This window comes from Anoplolepis gracilipes, chromosome 11 (genome assembly GCF_047496725.1).
Source record: "Anoplolepis gracilipes chromosome 11, ASM4749672v1, whole genome shotgun sequence".
NCBI classification, from domain to species: Eukaryota; Metazoa; Arthropoda; class Insecta; order Hymenoptera; family Formicidae; genus Anoplolepis; species Anoplolepis gracilipes.
Window position 1 is genome coordinate 130,581 of NC_132980.1, and position 22,236 is coordinate 152,816.

The 22,236-nt window shown below is 31.2% G+C and overlaps 2 protein-coding genes across 3 annotated transcripts in view; both read left to right on the plus strand.

The window, feature by feature from the left end:
• LOC140671087 (modular serine protease-like) lies at positions 1 to 8,688 on the plus strand. Of its 2 annotated transcripts, XR_012047672.1 has the most exons (11): positions 1 to 71; positions 205 to 370; positions 1,393 to 1,592; positions 1,908 to 2,124; positions 2,231 to 2,350; positions 3,077 to 3,405; positions 4,733 to 4,993; positions 5,188 to 5,619; positions 6,435 to 6,739; positions 7,113 to 7,271; positions 8,667 to 8,688. XR_012047672.1 is itself a non-coding variant. In XM_072902145.1 (10 exons), the coding sequence occupies exons 1-10, from the start codon at positions 38 to 40 to the stop codon at positions 7,215 to 7,217; spliced, it is 2,169 nt and encodes a 722-aa protein (XP_072758246.1). In that variant the 5' UTR covers positions 1 to 37; the 3' UTR covers positions 7,218 to 7,293. The 2 variants fall into 2 exon arrangements, 1 of the variants encoding a protein (XP_072758246.1); XM_072902145.1 differs by lacking the exon at positions 8,667 to 8,688 and having other exon boundaries at positions 7,113 to 7,293.
• Positions 8,240 to 22,236, plus strand: part of LOC140671311 (cilia and flagella-associated protein 47) — a 21,818-nt gene continuing 7,821 nt past the window's right edge. Inside the window, exons 1-19 of the mRNA XM_072902568.1 lie at positions 8,240 to 8,263; positions 8,667 to 8,885; positions 8,973 to 9,247; positions 10,935 to 11,072; positions 11,141 to 11,366; positions 11,615 to 11,712; positions 11,825 to 11,976; positions 13,054 to 13,110; positions 13,267 to 13,590; positions 13,813 to 13,962; positions 14,179 to 14,303; positions 14,384 to 14,769; positions 17,467 to 17,851; positions 17,944 to 18,229; positions 18,459 to 18,784; positions 19,890 to 20,404; positions 20,601 to 20,889; positions 21,209 to 21,507; positions 21,984 to 22,226. Of these exons, the coding sequence (XP_072758669.1) occupies positions 8,240 to 8,263; positions 8,667 to 8,885; positions 8,973 to 9,247; positions 10,935 to 11,072; positions 11,141 to 11,366; positions 11,615 to 11,712; positions 11,825 to 11,976; positions 13,054 to 13,110; positions 13,267 to 13,590; positions 13,813 to 13,962; positions 14,179 to 14,303; positions 14,384 to 14,769; positions 17,467 to 17,851; positions 17,944 to 18,229; positions 18,459 to 18,784; positions 19,890 to 20,404; positions 20,601 to 20,889; positions 21,209 to 21,507; positions 21,984 to 22,226 (4,517 nt within the window). The remainder of the gene's footprint in view (positions 8,264 to 8,666; positions 8,886 to 8,972; positions 9,248 to 10,934; positions 11,073 to 11,140; positions 11,367 to 11,614; positions 11,713 to 11,824; positions 11,977 to 13,053; positions 13,111 to 13,266; positions 13,591 to 13,812; positions 13,963 to 14,178; positions 14,304 to 14,383; positions 14,770 to 17,466; positions 17,852 to 17,943; positions 18,230 to 18,458; positions 18,785 to 19,889; positions 20,405 to 20,600; positions 20,890 to 21,208; positions 21,508 to 21,983; positions 22,227 to 22,236) is intronic.

Here is a 22,236-nt window from a genome sequence, read left to right on the forward strand (position 1 = left end):
TATCTTGATTTTTAGGAATACTAATAATTCTTCAGAAATGATCGTATTAATAATACTGATTACGATTCTCGGTATAGTTGCACGTAATAAAATAGATAATACTAATTGCATTATAATAATGTCATTAATACGATATCGTTAACAATAATGTATGCAATAGTGGTAATATAATTAAGACAAATATTAACAAATATTCATAAATAGGATTTGACAGAATATACGTCACTACGGAAGAAAATGGTCAAATGTATTCATCATTGACATTTGTTTGCGTGGACGCCACTGTAATATCATTAGTGCATGTTTGCGATGGAATTCCTCATTGCCCTGATTCTTCGGACGAAGTTGGAACATTGTGTCGTCATGTTGTGTAAGAAGATATTATCATTAATTTTTGTTACCATTGTCATTAAATAATGGGTATCACAAAATGCCATGTCCTTTCAACTAAAGATAAAACAGTTTAAACAGATAAAGATATTGCAAATATTTTCTCTGCAGTTCTTTAAAATTGCATACCTATGCGTAATAAATTGTATCTATTCATCATTCAGAAATTCAATTCGATAATTAGTTGTGCAGTTCTAATATTATATACATATATATATACATATATATATATATATATATAAAGAGTGTCCCATTTTATATCCTCCAGTCGAATATCTCGAAAACCAAGCCTGGGAGAAAAAAATGTTTCAGGCAAAAGTTGTATGGTTTCGAGGGGGCCCCAAGATGGTACCATTGGTCTGATCTTGAAGAGTCATTTGAAGGTCACGTGAAGGTCACCTCAATTTTTTTAAATGGCACCCCCTATTTTTTGTTACATATTCTTGTAGCTGATTTTGAGAGCTTTCGAAAACACTATGATAAAATGTTTTTTCATTAAACACTTTTCGAGATATAAGGCTTCAAAGTTGCAATATTTTGACATAAAATACAAGATATCTCGTAAAATATTCATTTCTCGATTATCTTACCCTAATACTTTTTACAAAAATATATGCAAAAATATATAGGGTGTTCCATTTAAGAAATTTAAAATAACTTTCACGTGACCTTCATGTGACTTTTCAACGTCAAACTGATGGCACCATCTTATGTCCCCCTAGAAACCATACAACTTTTGTCTGAAACATTTTTTCGAATTTTCCATATTTTTCGAGATATTTCACTGGAAGAATTAAAATGGGACACCCTGTATATAATATATACAAATATATATTTTTTTAAAATAAATTTTCAATATTTACAAGATAGAAAATATCAAATCTATATATTGTATATCATAATCAATATTTTTGCTTCATAATAATAAAACATATTAGTAATGTTTGTGTAATTAATTTAAAAAATACTTTATATGTTTTCGAAAATCCTTTTTTTTTACAGATGTCCCACCAACATGTACAGATGCAGTTATGGCGCTTGCGTAAATCGTACGGCCCGATGCAACGGTCTAATAGATTGTGTAGATGCTAGCGATGAGATTGCTTGCGATCGAGATCCTAACGATGTTTGTTCCGATAAAGAGTTTCAATGTACTACCACTATACATCGAGAATGTATACCTGTTGATAACGTGTGCAACGGTCTGTATTGCGTCACATTGATTTCGACAATATTTCATTCGATCTCAGCCGAAAAGAAAGTCTTAAAGTCATATCTATTTTTACGATTATATAAAACAATTTGCATGAAAAAATATTACGCATTACACATTTGAAATAGATAATCTATAGATTTTTTTATTGATTTAATTTGATCAAGGATAAAATAGATATCTTCAGGTTCTCTGACTTGTGTGCGATAATAAATCATAAAAATTGAATATAAGTCTGCTTGGGGAAAAATTTATTTTATATTTGACAGAGACGAACCTATACATATATTCCGCTTTCTACCAGGATATAAAGATTGTTCGGATGAAAGCGATGAGAATGCAACAATTTGTCGCGAGTATCCATGTCCCGAATATACATTCCGTTGCTTGTACGGAGGTTGCGTTCATCAAGAAGTGATTTGCGACGATGTCAAAGATTGCATCGACGGCACCGACGAAGATCTACATATGTGCGCGGCTATTAATTGCGTAGGTGAAAAATGCTCGCGATATAAATGCCGGTTAGTTGATAAATTGATTAATTTATTTCTCATTAATTTAATATATTGTACATTGTATATTGGCACGTGTATACAAATACAAATTGTTTATTTTCTATTTACGTAGAGACGAAGAATTTGCGTGTGAAAATAGACATCAGTGTTTACCGACAACTAAAATATGCGATGGTATTCGACACTGCGCAGATGCATCTGACGAAAGCCCAGAAATGTGCAAAATACGTGAGTACGTATCTTTAAGAATATTCAATTTAAATCCAGTAATATCATTTCAATTTTCTGCTTACAAACTTTTTCTAAAATCACAGTTCTTAAGGCTCCTGAGTAGTCACCGCGGCTATATTGAAATCGTGACGTCATAAGCGAGAAATAGCGAGACATGACACCCTAATTTATGTTGCGACTGACATGTAAATAAAAACATATTTCAACGAAATAATACTACCAATCTCTTCAAAACACTTGTAAAAATGGACGGCTGGTAATCCTTTCTCCTGACAATTGATAAATAACTGTAAATTGAGTCCGAAATGAACCCTTGAAATGCGGAAAAACACGCGATTTGACAGCTGTCGAAGGGAGAGAAAAATGTTACTTTACGCAATTTATTCCTTATACAGCTTGGCAGCCGTCCATTTTCACAAGTTTCATAAATGCGTTGCACATCGCAACACTAGCAAAAAGCAAATAATTACGACGTAGGTCGCAACATAAATTGGGCTGTCATTTCTCGCTTCTGACATATTTCCCAAAAGAGAGAAAGAGACAGAACTATATGTCGTCACCGTCGACATCGAAGTTCCGCGGCGAGTACTCAGGAGCCTTATAAAAGATCCAACTTTTATAATAATATTTGTTACTGTGATGGAAATTGAAAAATCTACTTTTAAATAATGTGAAAATTATTCGTATTGTGAGACAGAACAAATAGATTCGTCAAAATTCTCTACAGATGTCCTGAAAATTGGTTTCGTTGCGCCTACGGTGGATGCGTTCGACCGGAATTAAAATGTAATTCTCACTTAAATTGTTACGACTGGAGTGACGAGGACGAATCCTTATGCGCGATACCGCTGCCCGAAGGCGCTTGCCGATTGCCCGCTGCAAAAGCAGGAACGCGTTATAACGTGAACGGATGTTCAAGGTGTCGGCCAGGCGATATTGTTCCCGAATTTACATGGCTCGATTATACTTGTGACGTCGAAGGTTCTTTGCAAGGTGCCGATAAAATTTTTTGCCAGAGTAACCGGTGGTTTCCCAGTATTCCCAATTGTCCTCTTAGTAAGTAATATCTTTTTTCTATTGGCATCAAAATAATCGAAATAGGTACACTTTTTATTTAATATAGATAAGATTTATAAGAATTGACTTCTATACATATGTATATAACGGATAACGGACAACGGACTTATACCGGACTTCTCTCAGGATTGCCGGGGTGTTTTTCAGGTACACCAATCCCTTCCATCCTTTTCTACACCTCCTTCCAAAAACCCTTTCCGTTCCCTCTAGCATATGACCGCAGAGAGCGTCTTATCTGCAGTCTTAAGCCTCGTCTACAATAGCCGTAGAACGTAAGGTCGCAAGCAAATTGACCAATGACAGTTAAGCATTTTCGAAAATGCTTGACTGTCATTGGTCAATTTGCTTGCGACCTTACGTTCTACGGCCATTGTAGATGACCCAATAGGGACCTACTATTTAATGCCGGTTCCGAATGACCTAGATAGAAGGATTCTTTTTGTGGCAAGATACTCTCGGTGGTTTTGCCTTCCGAGAGGTGGCGATCAATAACATCGAATAAAAATTTGATGGTTCTGTCGGATTTGAACCCGAGATTTTAGGCATAGTGAGCAGACGCTCAACTCACTGCGCCAGAACCGCACACCTATACATATGTATATTATTAATAATAAATTATGGCACAACCGAAAAAGCATTTCTTTTTTTGTAAAAAAAAAAAAAAAAAAAAAAAACATAAAAGATACAAGATAAATATTGTTTCTCATATAATTGCTGGAAGAAACAGAAATGCATATTTATTCAAGTATACATACAGGGTGTCCGGTAATAATCTCCTCACCGCTCATATACAGGTAAAGCAGGTCAAACTGAGTAGAAAAGTCCTCTACCATTTTTCGATTTTCGAAATAATTATCGAGAAATTAATTAAAAAAGATCGGCGAATCCGCGCGAGTAAAGCGCGCGCGACAAAAAGGCCGTCCCACCTCTACGCGGTTACTAGGCGCGCTACTCATACGCATCTATTTCCAGTCATAGACCGCTCCTCCTATTATTCAATGAGCGCCTAGTAACCGCGTAGCAGTAAGATGGGCCTTCTCACCGCGCGCTTGTACTCGCCCAGATTTGTCAATCTTTGTTAATTAATTTCTCGATAATTATTTCGAAAATCGAAAGATGGTAGAGGACTCTTCTACTCAGTTTAACCTGCTCTATCTGTATATGAGCGATGAGGCGGTTATTACCGGACACTCTGTATATATATTATGATCTAAATGTAATAATAATTAAAATATCTTCTAGCAATTAAAATAATTAGCTGCAATTATTAAAACATAATCATTATTTTATCAAATGCATTTCCTAGAAAATGAAACGGAAGGAATAACATGCCCGGCGCCGTCCAAAGCATACGGTGCGATCAAACGATGTAAAGCTATGTGGGGTTCTCACGAAGGATGGTTGTCTTGCGATCGAGCTCTCCCAGTCGGCACACGGGTTTTCCTCGAATGTCCGGCATTCTACGAGCGTCAAAAAGGATCCGCCAGCGTTATGTGCCTTCGTGACGGCACGTGGAGTCAACCACTCTTGAATTGCATTCCTATTTGCGGAATAAGGGATTCTACAGGTTTGGCGATCAACAACAGAAATTTAAAAAAATATATATACATATATTTGTTATATTCTTTATATTTGTTACATAACGGTATTCAAAATCTTTCTTATTAATATGTAAGAGAAAAAACGATATCTTCGAACAGAGATGTCCAATATTTCAGATTTATTTAACTTTTATATATGTATAAAAAAAACGCTTGTTAGTGGCACCATTGATCGTAAAGGGATGGCGCGTCGAGAGAGAAGAGACACTACCGTGGCAAGCTACCCTCTTCTCGCACGAAAATGGGGAATGGAAATTCTTCTGCGGTGGCACGTTGATAGCGGAACGCATTGTGTTAACTGCCGGCCACTGCGTTTGGAAAACCTCAGCAGACACAGTGCGCGTCGCTTTCGGAATTCTCTCGAGTGATTTGAATCAAGCGGGGGAAAACGCGCAGGTGATCAAGGTAGAAAGCATCGAATTGCAGAGCGCATATCAAGATCACGAGGGTAACTACGGCTCGGACATTGCATTGCTGATTTTAAAGGAAGTTGTGATCATTAATTCGGTTGTTAGACCCGTTTGTATTCCTCAGCATTTGGACAAGACATTGATGGAATATCAGGAAGGCGGTAGATATGGATTGGTAGCCGGTAAATTTAAATTTTGTTAAAAAAAATATAATTAGAAGAAAATAAAAACAACCTTATTTTGTTTATAAGTATTCAAGCATAATGGATAAATAAAATCAATTTTTACCTAAAATTATGCTATAAATTATAATCATGCTTTTTAAGTTGCTGATAGTAGTAATTTATTCTAGTTTTTTAATTTTTATTTATACTAATTAAATTTTAATTATTTATTTGTATTATAATTAATTCTTAGAACTTTTTTCATCATTTACATGTTGTTTTTGCCCAACATTTTCTAGAATCTTAAGGCTCTTGAGTAGTCACCGCGGCTATATTGAAATCGTGACGTCATAAGCGAGAAATAGCGAGAAATGATACCCTAATTTATGTTGCGACTGACATGTAAATAAAAATATATTTCAACGAAATAATACTACCAATCTCTTCAGAACACTTGTAAAAATGGACGGCTGGTAATCCTTTCTCCTAACAATTGATAAATAACTGTAAATTGAGTCCGAAATGAACCCTTGAAATGCGGAAAAACACGCGATTTGACAGAGCTGTCGAAAGGAGAGGAAAATGTTACTTTACACAGTTTATTCCTTATACAGCTTGGCAGCCGTCCATTTTCACAAGTTTCATAAATACGTTGCACATCGCAACACTAGCAAAAAGCAAATAATTACGACGTAGGTCGCAACATAAATTAGGCTGTCATTTCTCGCTTCTGACATATTTCCCAAAAAAGAGAAAGAGACAGAACTATATGTCGCCACCGTCGACATCGAAGTTCCGCGGCGAGTACTCAGGAGCCTTAAAATCTTTTTTAGGAATGGGATTGACGGAGAACGACACATTTAGTCCAGTCCTGAGAGTAACTACGATGAAAATTATTTCCGATGATGAATGTCGTGAAAAGCAGAATAGAGATTTTTGGAAGTATTTAACTTACACATCGTTTTGCGCCGGTTGGGCGAATGGCACTGGGGTATGCAATGGAGATAGCGGCGGAGGGTTGGTGCTTCTCCAAAGATCAAACTCTAGCATCTGGGAAGTTCACGGAGTCGTTTCTGTGAGTCCACGAAGATTAGGCACTAGTGTATGCAATCCCAACTTCCATACTGTTTTCACAAAGGTATGCTAGCTAAATGTATTAGTAGTTGCGAACATTATTAACAAATATATGTATGTGTATGAATATACATACATATATATGAAATTCGGAAATATATATATTTTTTAATTTTCTGCAAATTATTTCTTAATAATATCTTGGTGAGGTTTTTATAAAATCCAGTACGCATTACTATTATTTGTTAATATGACGGTTCACATATTATTACAATACTTGCATAATTTTATTAAAAGATAAAGAGAATTAAACATAATTGCAAGAGATAAGTGCTTATTAGACTATTATTATTATTATTTTCTGAATAATAATTATTAATCAATAATATCACTGTTCATATAGTATTAATATATTAAATTCTCTTTATCTGATATAGGTCTTGATATATATTGATTGGATCAATAAGATTATCAAGAGTATACCAATAATTGGCCCACCTGACGGAAATCGACAACCAAATAAAGACGATATTGTTGTTTAAAAACAGTGATAAGATTTTACATTGAGGGAGCACATGGGTTCTATAAATATCTATGTAAATGTATAATTTATATGTACGCGTGTATATAAAGTATATAAAAAAAATATTAATTAATACAAAATCATTATCATTAACAATTATACAAAAATAATAAATAATTTTCGTTATATCGAATCGATAATGCGATCGTGATTACGTGATCCTTTTGCTTTGCCATCTCTTTTTTTCTTACTGACATAAATCTTTAGCAGCTCTTTTTCGAGTCGTTAGTTACATAATTTCTTTTAAGTGCGATTATTTTTGATTAATTCATTACATTATGAATCATAATAACTGAAATATGTTTATAAATTCAATTATTAAAGTTATCGACTATATATATATACTCTATATAATATTATGTACTAGACTGTATTATCGATAATAAAAAGTTCTACATATCTACATAGTAAAAATTGTAAAACATATTAAAATAATGACGATGTTATACTATAAAATAAAAAAATTGGGATATTTGAAATTGAATTATAATAATATAACAAAGTGAAAAAAAAACTTGCATTTTTATCGCGCTGTTATTTACCTCATCTTTCACTTAGAAAAAGATTGGAATTTATTTGTGTTATATATTGTTTCATTTATATTTATGTTTATATTGAATCATAATTTTAATATTTCATAGATATATGTATATTATACAGTATGTACCGACGTAATAAACTTTTTCCCGAATAACTAAATTTCACATCAGTACAACCATATCGATTAATTACAATAAATGTCATTTTTATTAATTTTTTATTTATTTTCTTTTATAGTAAAAAAAAACAAAAGAATATTTCTCTAGAAATTCACTATCAATAGTAATATAAATATCGATAATATGTCAAAACAGAAAACTGAAATAGAGGAAAAGAGAATTCTTTAAGAAATTAAGATAAGAATATCAGTTGTAAACATCAGCGTATAATTCGCCTGATTAGTATAATAGATATTATACTTTCATGCATTTAGACATCGACATGAAAAATCTTTCACTATTAGCTGTAAGTATAATAAAAATATTGAAACAACATATTTTACCAACCTAGATACAGGCTAAATAGAGAGATAAAGGGACTAAAATCAAAGGATTAACAAGAAAAATGCAACATATCTCGTAAATTATTCTTATTATAGATCAACTTTTCGAAAAAGATACACACACACACACACACACAGAAAGCTTTTAAAAATGAGTTACTTTACACATACATTATATATATATATATATATATATATAATATAAAACATAGAATTTTTATTAACAAACATATAATAGTTTATGATTAAAATTCAGATATACAGGATATTATACTTTTATATGATTCACAAATCTTGCATTTTACAATATTTTTATTCTTATTATTATACAATACTTATTATTATATTTTAACGTGTTACGTTTAGAATGCAAAACCAACCTTGATGGAAGAAAGAGAAGAAATAGAGACTGTATTCGCTACAAATAAATCAGCAACCGGTGTCAAATATGATGATGTGTGTATCACGCCGAGTTATATAAAATTTGACGAAGCCTTTGAAGGAGTTACGTATCGGCAGCGTATTACTATCAAAAACATTGGAAATAGACCTGCGCTTATCAGAATTCGTCAACCAAACTCTTTAGTAAACATCTTCTAATTTAAATAAATAAATTATAATTTATACTTTTCGAGATAAGAATTTATTATTAAAGTAAATAAATTTTAACAGGCTTTTCAAGTAAAACCTTTGACTAGTGGTAAGGTGAGTCCTGGATTAAGCATAACAGCATACGTGACTTACACCTTCAAAAGATCATCTGTGTTACATGCAATAATTCCAATCGTGATCAATGGAAAGGTTTTTGATTACCATGCGATATGTACACTTGCCACCGGACACATCAGTATCGAACCAAAGTCGATAGATTTTGGTACCATCGACATTGGCTATTCATCCGGTTTAAAAATACTAACAATCCACAATGAAGGAAGCAAAACTACCAGGTATTCGTATCATTCTTATCTCTAAGAATAAATAAAAAATCATGTTTCGCGCAAACTTTCTTCTCGTCTCTTAAACTTATTTATTGAGATATATTGCAGCCCATAGTATAAACATTTTAATGAAAGTATAAATGCACGTGCACTATGCAAGTATCGAAGAAAAAAATTAAAATAAAAGTTTGATTAATTAACGTTAAGTAACAGAAAAATTAATTTCATCTATTTCCAAAAAAATCAGACTTTATGTACATACATAATCTTCCCATTTATCAATTACAAAATGGCACAATTGCAGATTATAGTAATAATTTATATTATACATATATTGTAAAAAATATATATATATATATATATATATATATATATATATATATATTTAGAGTATACTTTGATACAGCTATCTTCTGAGTCAATAAATTATGTTAGTTATTTTAAAATCAAATCACAATATCTTCATCTATAGATATATTCTACTTTTTTAACTTATTTCATACTTGTGGAATAAGTTGAGATTTTTTGAAAATAATATGAATAAAAACTTATTTTAAGGATATTTAGCACCTACAATCGGAGCAAAAACTACTCGAAATTGACGAATATACTTTTCTCATATTAATTACTCTCATCTTAATACATGATTAGTATAAAGATTGCATAAAATCTTATTATTTATTCATAGCTAGAGTGTAGAAATGAATTTTCGAACTTTTGTTGCTTTTTTCGGAGAATTATCGTGTTTCTTAAATTATAATGAGAGACTTTTATCATTGACGGTACCTCGATTTCAATATTACAGCACAAAATTTGAATTATAAAAATAAAAAAATTTACTCGTATAGAGTAATTTAAAATGTCAGAATAAAAATTATAATAGTGAATAATGACAAAATATAGAAGATTTTTAACTATTTCTTTGATAAATTTAATAATTTGTCATTTCTCCGAGAAGAAAGAAATGTGGCAACATGGTAATTTTTCATAAGTTGATGAAATTGCAAATTGACATATGAAGCCGAATCGCTTCTCGCTTATACGTTTGTATATAGAGGCTTCTTCAGATGAAAAGATAGTTTTTTTAAAATGTCAAAAGAAGACTCAGTTGAATGTTATGTGGCCACGTTTTCACAATAAATAATATGTCATCTCGGATAATAAGACGAAATTGAGAAAATTATATTCAATATCTTTTGAACTAGTCAGTACTTGACCAAAATTATGTGATCAAATATTGCCTCTATATTTAAATTATACTTTTGCAAATTTTGAATAAATTCCTATTATTATTTCTATCTATTTTAGTTCTTAAATCAACACGATTACAGGTTTTTTTATTAGATAGAAAATCTGTAATCGTATCAATTTAAGGGCTAAAAAGGACAGAAATAATTATATTTATACTTATTTATATAAATAATTATATTTATAATTATATTAATACTTTTACTTATAATTAGATTCACAAAATAATTATATTTATAATAATATCGACGGATAAATTCATTGAAAATTAAAATCCTTATAACTTTTGATTGCTTCAGTGAATCAACTCTAGGTTTTTTTATAAGGCTCTGAACATGTATCCGAACAATCCGTGCAAATTTTATTAAATTCCTATATTTTTAAAAATAGGTACTAAACATCCTTAAGAGCAAACGTGTTCTATAAATTTAGAAATAAATATTTTCAGATTTGCGATCGATCTCGGACAAAATGATCTGGATCTGACGGTAAATCCTCTTTATGGAAGAATCAAACCGCAAAAAAAATTGAAACTTCAAATCGAATTAATGGGCGTAAACGAAGGCATCTTTTACAGCGAATTCTGGTAAGATTGTCAATGCTTGTCACACTTGTTAATGTTCGTCATCATAAGATTTGAACGAATTTTTCTAGGATTAAATCCACTCCAAACATACGCGTGCCCATAAAAGTGCATGTCATCACACCTGTATTAGTAGTTTATCATCCGAATACAACTGGAAATATTACCCTTATCGATTTTCCACCCACGATAGAAAATACCAGCAGATACGATACCTTTGTCTTACGAAATCTTTCGTCTCGAGTCTCCAGTTACGTTGTCCTCGGCGAGCTGAATAACGAAGTGAAATACATTCGGGTGCGAAACGCATTTTTTTAAAAATAAATTAAAAGTTTTAAGTAGTAATAAATTTATAAAATCGATATTTAAAACTATAGATGTAAACTAGTTAAACACCTTTTTATTTAAAATTCAAAAGGTAGATATAAGATTTTATTTGACTCATGCTTCGTTACATACTTGATGCTTTTAATCGATTGATGTATGTAATATGATTGACTTATATGTAATAGATTTGTATTAATAGATTTATATTATTTTTGCAGGACATCGATCGCAAACACAATCCTGTTTACAGTGTTTTTGAGATTTGTCCAGTTGAAGGGCGAATAAATCCGTTTCAAGGAATCATCTTTGAAGTCAAGTGAGTATACGATTATCGCATTGTCGCAAATATAAAATCAAATCTGTTATAAAAAAAGAATAACATGTGTCATTTGTTATAAAAATAATATCAAATATACATTTAATTGTAGATTTTCGCCAATAACTATGTTATTGCAATGGAGAAAACAAATTGAGCAAAAACAGCAAAAAGAATTTGGACATGAAAAGGATAAAGATTTTATGGCATTTATTAGAATAGTTAGAGTACATTGTACAGAGAGAGAATTGGAAGATAACATCAGTGCGTTTATATTTGTTTCTTTATATTGCTATTTCCTAATTGTAAAGAGTGTTCCGCATATCCATCTGACATGTTATTTCATTATAATTTAGTGTATAATATATTTTAAATTATGAAAAATTATATTCATGTGCACGTATACGCATTTATGCATAAATATACAGGGTGTCCCATTTTAATTCCTCCAGTCGAATATCTCGAAAACCAAGTCTGGGAGAGAAAAATGTTTCAGGCAAAAGTTGTATGGTTTCGAGGGGGCCATAAGATGGTACCATTGGTCTGACCTTGAAGAGGCATTTGAAGGTCACCTCAATTTTTTTAAATGGCACCTCCTACTTTTTGTTACATATTCTTGTAGCTGACTTCTGGAGCTTTTCAAAACACTATGATAAAATGTTTTTTCGTTAAAGACTTTTCGAGTTATAAGGCTTCAAAGTTGCAATATTTTGACATAAAATACAAGATATCTCGTAAAATATTCATTTCTCGATTATCTTACCCTAATATTTTTATGCACAGAATAATAAGACGAATCAATTGGTGTAAAGAAAAGACATAGTTATCTTTGAGAAAAAAATCTGAATTTGCAACTAGCAGTTACACATTTTTACCTTAACATAATTATGTGTTTTAATTACGCCAATTGATTTGTCTCGTTACTCTGTGCATAAAAGTATTAGGGTAAGATAATCGAAAAATGAATACTTTACGAGATATCTTGTATTTTATGTCAAAATATTGCAACTTTGAAGCTTTATAACTCGAAAAGTATTTAATGAAAAAACATTTCATTATAGTGTTTTAGAAAGTTCTCGAGATAAGCTACAAGAATATGCAAAAATATGTAGGGTGTTCCATTTAAAAAATTCAAAATGACCTTCACGTGACCTTCATGTGACTCTTCAAGGTTAAACTGATGGCACCATCTTATGTCCCCTTAGAAACCATACAACTTTTGTCTGAAACATTTTTTCGAATTTTCCATATTTTTCGAGATATTTCACTGGAGGGATTAAAATGGGACACTCTGTATATAAAATAAGTATAAATTTCATATTCAAATAATGTTTCAAATAGGAATGGATCCTGTAAAGAGTTCTGTCACTGATACCTTGTCCCAGAGAATTTATATACGTGAGTGACTCTCGTCTCTATCTCTAACAATTATTTCTATCACTTATGCAATACAGCTCATATTTTTTTCTACCTCTAGATTATACCTCCACACATAATCGTGTAATTAATATACAATTAATTAATTTTTTAATCATTCACTACATATTTTAACAGAAGAACCAATGGTGGAAACTTCTTCTTTGTCAATATCCTGCGCATCAAATACGGAGTCAAAAACCGGCGACGTAATACGGCTCTGTCTTTACGGTGCAGCGGAAACGGTACAATTGCATCTCGAACCTGACAGTCTCTATTTTGGCGACTTAATAATCGGTCAAATATCACAGCGCGTACTGCGCTTAACAAATCCTTCCGCTGTTGCGCCGATATATCTGGAATGTGTACCGAGTGCAGTTGCACGCTGTTTTCCGAATCGGATGAAAATCAAGTCGAACACATCTATCGAAATTCTTATTAAAGTTCATGGCAAAGAAAACAGTAATTATGATGACATTTTTTTCTTAATATTGAATTTTAAATTCAATAAATAATTAAATTTAATAAATATATTCAAGTCTCGTCGCGTGAAAATCTTTTTCCATCGTTAAATTTGTCATTTTCGAACACGTTATTATTTTTTGTTCCATATCTTATATAATTTATTTGTATTAATAAATATATAGAGAAAAAGAAGATAATTGAATAAAATATTTTTTACAGTTCAATCTTCGTTCAAGCTATTCTTCAATGTCATAGCGGATTCGTACGATTTGACTAGATCGAGGAGATGCCTTAAAAAAATTAAAGTTGGAAGTTATTTCGTTAAATGTACAGTGAATATTATTTCCAAATCCAAAAATGAACTTCTGAGTAAGCCTATGTTTAATTATTTGGCCGACATGCAAGTTTTTGAGTTATATCTAATATTTGAAAAGTTGCCTTTTTTACATAAAGACGAAAGAAGTTTGTCATCATGCACACCCACAAAAGCAAATGACAATGAAGAAATCATGAAACGCTTTCTTCGTTTGCCCAAGTGGAAGCTGCTTTATAAAAACTATTCGAAAATAATTGACAAATTTGCAGAATGTTTAAAAATGTGTTCGCTGAAGAAATCAATTTCCATAACTAAGGCAGCCGTATTGATACCTTTATCGCCCTTACAAATATATAACATCCACATTTTTCCGACTATTTTCGCTTTTGGCATGGTAAGTAATCGAACAAGAGTAGCGATTCCAACAAAATGTTCATTAAATCATCTTGATCACGGACATCGAGTAATTGATAGGTAGCACCGAATAGCTTCAACTATCGGCGCTTGGTTGTAAAAAATACGAACAATATACCTGTGATGATACGATTAATGAATGCCTCAACCAAGTATATCCATTTTCCGGAAGGTAACTTGATGATCCTGCAACCAGATTCTATGACAACAAGACTCGTCGAGTACCTTGCGGATGATCTTGGCAAGTTTAACGGATACATCAATTACATGATTAACGAAAATCACTCCTTTGAACTTAGCATCACTGCCGATATTGTTCGCAAACAGCTGTACGTCGACAAAAGAGAGATTGAACTTGGAAAGGAATGGTCAAACGAGGAAGCTTACCGACCAATGGCATCTGTTATTCGAATTACAAACAAACTAGGCGCAAAAATATATTTTAGGTAAAAGTATACTCTCTTTCCACGTGTGTGATAATCATTTCTCTAAGAGAATATTTATTCTAAATTAATTAAGGCTCCTGAGTACTCGCCGCGGAACTTTGATGTCGACGGTGGCGACATATAGTTCTGTCTCTTTCTCTTTTTTGGGAAATATGTCAGAAGCGAGAAATGACAGCCCAATTTATGTTGCGACCTACGTCGTAATTATTTGCTTTTTGCTAGTGTTGCGATGTGCAACGTATTTATGAAACTTGTGAAAATGGACGGCTGCCAAGCTGTATAAGGAATAAATTGTGTAAAGTAACACTTTCCTCTCCTTTCGACAGCTGTCAAATCGCGTGTTTTTCCGCATTTCAAGGATTCATTTCGGATTCAATTTACAGTTATTTATCAATTGTCAGGAGAAAGAATTACCAGCCGTCCATTTTTACGATTGTTCTGAAAAGATTGGTAGTATTATTTCGTTGAAATATGTTTTTATTTACATGTCAGTCGCAACATAAATTAGGGTGTCATTTCTCGCTATTTCTCGCTTATGACGTCACGATTTCAATATATAGCCGCAGTGACTACTCAGGAGCCTTAAAGAACTCACGTACCTATATGAAAATGTGACATACCAATAAGGAAATGTATTCTTATATGTATTTTATGTTTGCTTTCGATTTTGAAGAGGTCTGAATACCCAGGTAGCACATATTCGTTTTATAAACGTTTTCTAAACGTATCCAATATTTTTTAACCGTCAAGCATCAATAAGAAACGTTTCAACAGAAACATTTTTCAAATCATGGTTTAAGAGACGTATTTTTTACGTTTCTATAAATAGAACAAAAAATAATTTTTTAATTCAAAAATTATATATATACACATCATTAAGACTGTACTTATTAAGACGATCCCCAGATAGCACAGAAAATTAAAAGATGACGAAAAGATGTCTTTTTCAAGTTATCTTTCTGACAAGGCTAAAAGACGTCTAAAAGAATATCTTTCTACCTACAAAAAAAGTCATTTTTTAAAAGATGTCTTCTAAAAGTCATAATTAATTTTAGTCGACGAAAAGATGTCTTTTTGATCATCTTTTCGACAAGACAAAAAAAATCTATTTTATAATATACGTGTCCCTTTGTTTGCCGCTACGTGGCGTGTTCAGACTTAAGGATGTTTAGTATCTACAATCGGGGCAAAAAGTAGTCGAAATTGACGAATATATACTTTTCTCATACATCTTAATATATGATTATAAAGATTGCATAAAATCTTATTATTTATTCATAGCTAGGGTATAGAAATATATTTTCAAACTTTTGTTGCGTTTTTTCGGAGAATTTTCGTGTTTCTTAAATTATAATGAAAATTTTTTATCATTGACGGTACCTCGATTTCAACATTGCAGCACAAAATTTGAATTATAAAAATAAAAGAATTTACTCGTACAGAGTAATTTAAAATGTCAGAATAAAAATTATAATAGTTAATAATGATAAAATATAGAAGATTTTTAACTATTTCTTTGATAAATTTAATAATTTGTCATTTCTCCGAGAAGAAAGAAATGTGGCAACATGGTAATTTTTCATAAGTTGATGAAATTGCAAATTGACATATGAGGCCGAGTCGCTTCTCGCTTACACGTTTGTATATAGAGGCTTCTTCAGATGAAAAGATAAGTTATTTAAAATGTCAAAAAAGAAGGCTCAGCTGAATGCTATGTTGCCACGTTTTCACAATAAATAATATGTCATCTGGGATAATAGGGCGAAATTGAGAAAATTATATTCAATATCTTTTGAACTAGTCAGTACTTGACCAAAATTATGTGATCAAATATACTAATTCCTCTATATTTAAACTATACTTGCAAATTTTGAATAATTTCTTATTATTATTTCTATCTATTTTAGCTCTTAAATCAACACGATCACATGTTTTTTATAAGATAGAAAATCTGTAATCGTATCAATTTAAGGGCTAAAAAGGACAGAAATAATTACATTTATACTTATTTATATAAATAATTATATTTATAATAATATTAATACTTTTACTTATAATTAGATTTACAAAATAATTATATTTATAATAATATCGACGGGTAAATTCATTGAAAATTAAAATCCTTATAACTTTTGATTGCTTCAGTGAATCAACTCTAAGTTTTTTTATAAGCCTCTGAACATGTATCAGAACAATCTATGCAAATTTTATTAAATTCCTATATTTTTAAAAATAGGTACTAAACATCCTTAAATATAACTCGTATTCAAATTTTCATAACATGCATGTAAAGCTTAAAAGAACAGGTACTAAAAGTATAATTTAAATTATGTCTTTTTTGTCAGTTTGAGTTGTGATGTAATCTCGACAAGAGATTCAGGAAATGATGAAAATAGATGGATTATATCCATATATGCATTATTTTATTGAATCTGTGAATAAAGAAATTTTTCACAAATAAAGGGAAAAACCGTATTTTGACAGTTTCTTAAACGTTTTTTTTTTTTTTTTTTGTTAGAAAATGACGTTTCTCTTAACGTTTTTTAAGTGGACATTTTAACCAATCAGAAACGTTTTCAAAAGCCGGTTCTAAAATGTTGCGCAGAAACGATTTGTGAAACGTTTTTGAAACAAATATGTGCTACTTGGGAAATATTGTTGAATATGTAATTTCGCAAATTACAAAATTTATTACAGATGGGAAATACCGGCCGCTTCTGGCTTTTGCGTAGAACCGAGATCGGGCTGCGTACGGGGGAACGCTATTTTACACGCTTACGCGTATTACGAGTCTAGTAACGTTAAAACTAATCACGTTCAAGCGATAATGAAATGCGAGAGCGGAAGTTACATATCCCTGAGGCTCAAAATACCACAATTTGTACCGAGGGTTGAATTTGTAAATGATAGTACGAATCTTGGTGAAATACCTCTCAATTTGCCGACCACAGTAATCGCCATTCTCCAAAATTTCGAGTTTCATGAGGTAGCGTATGAAATAGATAACGAATCATTGATACGTGGCTGCGATGTAAATCCATCACGAGGAAAAATATCGCCGCGCGGTATTGTAATGCTTGAGGTATATTCTTTACTATACTATAGCGAGTTTAAACATATGGTACAGAATATTAGAGAATGATCTCCACTTGAAATATTTCTATAATTGTTTAGATGTATCTTACGCTCGATGTTTGTTGTCATTTTTCTATCGCAATCGCCGTCACAATTCAAGGATGTCTACGATTATTACATACGATAAATGGCAATGTATCATTCCCACGATTGAAAATTCTGCCACAAAGAATAGATATAAAACGCATTAGCATCGATGCTGTTCAGGTTCATGAGATAACAGCCACAAATATTGGCACAACAACATTAAGACTGCAAATTTTGCTAGAAGATTATCCTGAATTTCGCGTCCTTCTTACGACAAATGACGAAAACTCAGAGATAGGTAAATAATGTCAATAACATTTTAGACTAACACTATATGTATATGTACATACCTACATATATGTATATAAAAGATTAATTTTCTTCCCTGGTATTTTTATAATTTATAACTGCTTTAGTACTTTTAGCAGCAAAAATTTACAACTTAATAAGTTTAAAATTAGAAAATTATAAATAATAAATTAAATATTGTATTACAATATTTTTAAGTATTTTATATAAATAAAAAGGTGCGGAAGGAATAACGATCGTCCCAGGCGCAAGCCAAAATCTCTATTTACACTTTCAACCGATCGACCTGGCTAGCTACGCTTTCTATTTGCCGATGATAATAAATCAGCTGCTTGGTCCGGTATCAACGTTGAATCCCAAGAGCATCAGACCATCGGAGTTTCTAAAATCGCGTAAAATTCATTACGAACATTTATCGGGTTTTACTATGACATCATTGCCCGATAAACTCTTTCTACCCACGATATTTATCGATTGTACTGTTGCTGGTCGTGTCGTTTTCTTTAGCAAGCTTGCGTTTCGATTCAACTCCGAAACTAACAAAGTAAGACTGTACACATTAATAAAAAAGACAAAAATAATCGTATAGTAAAAATGAAAACACTTTTTAAAAAAGCAAAGAAATTTTTATCTCGTAAAATTATTATTATTATCTTTTTTTTTTTTTTTTTTTAATAGTTATCATATTAAAATTGATCCTTAAATACCTTTAGGTATCCTTAAAAAAGAATCGGCGAATTATATCTGGATTAGATTGCTGAGCATTCCGGTTACAAATAATAAAAAAAAAGAAATACTGTAATTATGGACCGATTATGTAACACATAATAATTCCATCTTTAACAATTACTTGATTCTATAATATTGGTGTGACCGACTAATTTAAAAAAAATATTTTGTACAAAAGTTTGTGTGTGTTTTGTGATTTTGTAGGAAATTTATATATTTTTTAGAGACAACCATTTATTTTTTTTAAACCAATTGATTCCTTTCATTATTTCGTGTATAAAAGTATGTTAGTAAGATAAATGAAAAATGTTATGAATATTTTATGAGATATTTCATAGTTTATGAAAAATTATGTCAAATTAAAGAATAAAATATTTGATAAACTATTCAATTTTTGACATCATACTTTTATAACTATTTACACAAAATATTGCGAGAAATCGATTTATATAAAAAAAAAAAAAATTAGGATGATTCCATTTAAAAAAAAACTAGGTCGACCTTTACAAAATCTTAAGATAATGTTGGCATGTAATCATTGGCAACATCTTATGTCTCCTTTAAAGTCACAAAACTTACTGTACGAAATATTTTACAAAAAAAATTAATCGGCTACAAAATAAACGAGGAGAAAAGTTTTCAAATAAATATCCTGCATGTTTTCTTGATATTCGTCTTGTAAAACTTTTTTCTAAATATTAACATGAAATTTGATCTAAATCTGATTTAAATAATTCGAAAAAGAAAATGTAAATCTATTTTACATAAAATATTTCTGATGTGAGAGATATTTTTATCTTTCTAGGTCTAGACTAACCGTATGTAAATTTTACGCTGAATGGCATCTGAAAATGTATTTTTATTTTTTATTATACATGTGTACAAGGAATTGCATATTTATTTTTTCCTTCTATCTCTAGGTGTCCGAAGAATTTTCTATAGAGAACCGAATAACGCCGAGGGACGTAGTGATATCAATAAATATCGAGAAATTTAGCGAAGCGGATTGCCCGTTTACCATTGAGTGGTCTCGCGGCGCAGAAATTAAACGAACGTTAAACTCGATTGATTGTATTTTATGTCCTGGTAGTAGCGTCTTCTTTCTTCTCGAGTTTAAATCGAAGAAACGGGGCAGTTTTAGTGCCGAGGCGCCGATATACGTTCGCGGTGAGCTCGACGACGGTGTGTTCAATAAATTACGTCTCGACGGCGAATTTCCCACCAGTTCGATCGACGTTGAGCCGACGGAGATATATTTCACGCCTGTTCCTCTTGGTACAGCGATAGAGGAAAAGTTTAGAATCCACGCAAGGCACTTTGATAACACGACCTTTATACAGGCCAACTTGTCGATGACGCCGCAATGCAGCGGTGATTATAAAAACGAGATCTTACGCATTGAATTCCCAAACGGCAACATCATCTCCCCCCAACCGTAAGTTGTGTTACATTAATTCGTATTAATATTATATTTTGTAAAATGATAGATGATAAACACGCATATACATATGTATATATATATATATATATATATATATATATATATATATATATATATATATATATGTGTGTGTGTGTGTATGCGTCTACAAATGTATTTAAAAAATGTAATTTTCGGTTGCACAAAAAAGATACGTGGAACTTGAAGCAAGAATAATATTCAAGAGTGATCAACCAATATCATGTCGTTCAACGATTGAATTTTGTGACACTCGTGCACTTGCTGTGTGCTTTTTAACGGTATATGCAACAGCGGACAACCATTTGTTAACGACATACATGTATCCAATAAAATCAGTCATCTTTGATGAGACATGTGCGACAGCCAGATATTTAGAGGACTACATTTCGTATCCATTGGATAGCACAACAGATGAGAAGGATTACAATGATGAAGAAATATTTCGTACACATAAACGCGTACGTTTTTATTTTCTTACTTTTTTGTTTATTACATAAAACAAATATTTGGTAGTAAAATCGATATAATATAATTTCAGTGAATTAAAATTTGTGTTTATGAAATAATCTCTACTTACGTTATGTAATAATAAATGGAATCCCGACAATTGATATATAAAATCTTTTTTTTACAATATATCACTATGAATTTTTCAAAATATTCTTTATACCGGTTTTATTTCTTGCTTTTTAGGATTGAAAACTTTAAATGGTTTTTATTTTCTTTTAAGTAAAAACAAAGCTACCTGTCTTATATGTTATATTTATTTCAATTTAGAGTGAATTATTCAAACAAAAATCCAGCGTTATTTCTCATTTTAATAATCGGAGTAAAAAAATAATAAATATGAAAGTGGAACATGGAAACGAAGAGATAACCACTAATAATGATAAAATAAATAACAAAAGAATGCAGGCAAATGGAAAACAGACGGTGGATGATGATGAAGGATATGATGATGAAGAAATATCGATCCATAAAAGACATTCCGCATTTTCCACTGATTTCGGAGCGAGTAAACGCAAGCACTCCGAAACATTATCGCATTCTTCTTATCCCACCAACAATAGAAAGAGGTAAATTTCGGAAAATAAAAAATAGAAAGCTTATATTCACATATATTATGCGTGAGAACTTAAAATGAACTGAATTATAATGACGTACAGGAGATAAATTATTAATCTAAAAGATAATTCATCGCTACTATATAATTCATTTTAATTCAACTATTTGATAGAAATTATTTATTAAAAAAAAAAAAGTATTAATGCGTAGGATAAGATAATGAAAAATAAATAAATAGTTTTACTGTTTTATGTAGTTTAATTTGTATAAATTTTAATCTCTCTCTTCTAATTATTTTTATTATATTTTTCCTAATGTTTAAGAAAATCATTAAAAAGTTAAATGTTATTAATTTAACGTGCTTTAATTAAAATTCTTATGAAATAAATTCAATTCAATACATTCGTCTAGAAATATATTATGTAAAATTTTCAACAACTTGCTTTAGAGAAATATCTAGCATAAAATACTTATATTTATTTATCAGCGTTTGCGAGAAATATATACAAAGAATAATGACGGCTGTGGAAGAATGGATATATTCGAGCCCGTTAAAATTTCACTTTTATCCAAACATTCCGCATGGGATTACGGCAGCTTTTTCAAACTTCTGCTTAAAAAGAAAGTCACGCGTAAGAAATTCTAAAGGAAAAAGTAACGCAACTTTATCATTTATCAACGTACTTGAATCACTCGCAGGATCAGATATTCGCAATTATTTAGGAGAATTGTAATATAGC

What these genes read in the sequence shown, in the direction of transcription:
- LOC140671087 (XM_072902145.1), top strand. Translation starts at nt 38, where the DNA reads ATGATCGTATTAATAATACTGATTACGATTCTCG. An exon ending in TGTTGATAACGTGTGCAACG is followed by an intron (nt 1,593 to 1,907) that starts GTCTGTATTGCG and finishes GCTTTCTACCAG; the next exon opens with GATATAAAGATTGTTCGGAT. An exon ending in TAGATATGGATTGGTAGCCG is followed by an intron (nt 5,620 to 6,434) that starts GTAAATTTAAAT and finishes AATCTTTTTTAG; the next exon opens with GAATGGGATTGACGGAGAAC.